Raw genomic sequence first — 3093 nt, forward strand, 5'->3', positions numbered from 1 at the left:
ATTAGGACCATCATATCACTAATATAATGAATTCCGATCGTTTGGTTGACATTTCCAGCATCAGCTCAGTATATAATAAAATTAGTCTCTTCGGGCTTCTTCCAAGATGATTTTAATATAGTTTTCTCTGGTGCGAAGTAAAATATAGTGGCGTATAGTGGTACAACCAAATGAGACATGGACCCTCAAAATAAGTTGTTATAAAATTTCGTCGAAAAAAAAGTGTAGAATTCTCTCGAAACTTTTTATACTCTGAATAAGGTATATTAAGTATACCAAGATGTTTGTAGCAGCCAGAAGGAAACGTCGGAGACCCTATAAAATATGTGTATCCATTTATAATATCAGCGTGATGAGCCGAGTCGTTTTAGCTATGTCTGTATCTTTTGTCTTTCACACAATACAACCTTATATGCGATGTTGTGGTGGCTAATCCCACGGAGGCGCAAGGTCTACATTTAAGAGAAATTGGCAGAGCACACTTAAATTCCAATCGTCGGCATGCTTTCGTCCACCATATTCTACAAAGAAGCAGATGCATGCTCCTTATCAGTTCTTTTCTTATTTTCATTGTGGATGCTTTTTCCGTGGCGTGTCCGAAACCCAGGGCACAATCCTCTGTAATGATATTTCGCCTTCTCACTTTAGCTCGCCTTCAAACGGATGTGTTTTGGCTACGCAGAAGATACTTGCTCTAAGACCGGAAGCTATGAGCTGCTTGTACCATATGTGAAAGAATCGTTTCTGGCCACTCCCAAGTGAATGGCGCTCAGAGAACTTTCTTCACTTGCGTGAACTTCTACACATGGCTTCATCGCTCACTTAATTGTATTTAAAATAAATAAAATGAGGTGAGAACTTGCAAGAGGGAATAGTATGAAATGTTAGAAATATTTTAGAACGTCTGAGGGTGCTACATACTACCTGCTCAAAAATACGAAGTAGAAAATAGTATAAATATTCGGTATATGATACCCACATTGTCCAACTAAATGGATTGATGAAAGCTTATAGTGAAAAATATATTGGTTTTAACTGCTAACTGAACAAGAACTCTTATTTTTATAAAAATTAAATTTTTATATAAAATATTTATATTTAGTTATCATTTATTACAATTCATTCTTTTCCTTAGGAAACTTGTTTGAAATTTACTTTTTCTTCTTCTTATCGGCATCATTTTCGTCGTCCTCCTTCAAAGAACAAGGTGGGCAGCCGTGTAAGTAACCGCCCTCCGCCATGCGCAGAAATGACTTCTGCGGGTCGTAATTGCTAAATTCAAAACGAAAAAAATATTCATAACCTTTCATAGCAGGAGCTTATTATAGGTGACAGACCTGTAAAAGTCGCGATACTTCTTCTTGCGGGGCTTGTTATGGAGTATGTTGAATGCCATAGCAGCGAACAGGGCTGAGGCGACTGCAACGCCAATATTACGCAGCGCCATTTGCCGGTGATTAAAAAAGAGCTGCGGCGGCAGCTTTGGTGGTGGCTTCGCCTTCGAGGACTTCAACGTACTTGACATATTATGTGGAGTTGAATTACCGTGTACCAGTTAGCAGTAAAACAAAGCGAATCTATTTATTTTTAATGAATTATTTATTATTTATATTGATTTCAAAAACACGTTTTTATTGCGAAATTTCTCTAGGCCTGTTTGTAAAAAATTGTACAACTGAAATAAATTTTCAGAATTTTTATTTCGTTGATTTTTCAGCTGTCAAATTCTAAGGCGACAAGTGTCTTTAGAGTTTTTTTATTGTTTCTTTTGTTTTTCAATTTTTAAATTAGAAGTAAAGTTGGAGAGTTCTAACCCAGTCAGCAAAAGGGTATGCGTCGCGTACTTTACCCCTTCAGTATAATTCGGTCTCAAATAAGTTTTGTATATATTTCATACATTTACTTACTTATACTATAATTCCAAAAATTGTTAACAATTAAGTTTAGTTATTATATTTCTTTTTATTTTCAGAGTCTTAAACCATCAATTTGGAGTGTTTGTTGGTGAGTTAAATCGAATGTTCCATGTTTTATTTATGGAAATATTTACTTTTTCTCATTTAATGACTGTTATCGGCTAATGCAGTAATACAATAATATAATACTTGTGTATGTCAATAAATCAGAACGTGATCCAGTTAGTCAAAAAGCGAGAAAGATGATTTTATAGCAGTGCTGGTCGATGAAGTAGTTGTGAAAGGTGCACATCATTCCTATACAAATCTACTTTTCTAACATACTGATGCTCCTTAGAATCCTCGTATTATTTTTTTAAAAGTCATGAGACGTCCTGAAACATCAGACCAATTAAAAAGCCCACTATGGAAACATTAAATTATATTTTATGGAGAGAGGATGAAACGTGAGTGAATAATTTGAAATATGACTTTCGCAGAGTAAAAAAGTTTTCAAAGCAAATAAGCAAAATCGCACAGCAACTACTATATTCATTTTATATATACGTAATGCTATTTCGAACTTTCTGTGAAGAGTTATATAAGCTATCGTTATAAAAGATATAGTATCCCGGTTATAGTTACTGTATATTTTAGAAATGGGAAACATTTTTGCAAATTCAAGAACATTTATTTTATAAACCAGAATGGATGGTTCAGAAATCAGGCTTCACATTATATCCTATATTTATGTATTTTTTAGATTGCTTCCGCATCTGTGTGAAAACTGTAGTCTTTTTTATTTAAAATATTGTTTTTTTTTATAGAAACAACAGCTAGGTCTAAGTAAAGCTTATTGTCGAATCTAACAATCCAGAGACATTGTATTTAAGGAAAAAACTATTTTAGAAAAATTTAAAAATTTAAAGGTGATCCGGCTAAGAGTTTTGGACATAGGACCGTATCTTGTTAATCGGCTCTCAAACCTTTCAACACAGTTTTGTACTCTTGCACCATATGCTACACCTAACGGTTGTTTGTATCACCTAAAGCTATTCAAATTAGTTACAGGGTTATGTATAAATAAATGATCAGGATGAAGAGACTAGTTCAAATAAGTGTGACAATCTGTCTGTCCGTCTGTGCAAGTTGTAACTTGAGTAGAAACTGAGATATCTTAATGAAGCATGGTACACAT

At 34.2% G+C, this 3093-nt stretch overlaps 1 protein-coding gene across 1 annotated transcript; it reads right to left on the reverse strand.

Annotated features, from left to right (window-relative positions):
- Positions 1–1151: 1151 nt before the first annotated feature.
- On the reverse strand, positions 1152–1683 carry LOC126759602 (cytochrome c oxidase subunit 6C-1). The gene is made up of 2 exons (XM_050474479.1): positions 1338–1683; positions 1152–1272 (listed from the first exon to the last, which is right to left on the reverse strand). Exons 1-2 carry the CDS (start codon positions 1523–1525, stop codon positions 1152–1154), a joined length of 309 nt encoding a protein of 102 aa, XP_050330436.1. The 5' UTR covers positions 1526–1683.
- Between the last annotated feature and the right edge of the window lie 1410 nt (positions 1684–3093).

Source organism: Bactrocera neohumeralis, chromosome 5 (genome assembly GCF_024586455.1).
Source record: "Bactrocera neohumeralis isolate Rockhampton chromosome 5, APGP_CSIRO_Bneo_wtdbg2-racon-allhic-juicebox.fasta_v2, whole genome shotgun sequence".
NCBI lineage: Eukaryota > Metazoa > Arthropoda > Insecta > Diptera > Tephritidae > Bactrocera > Bactrocera neohumeralis.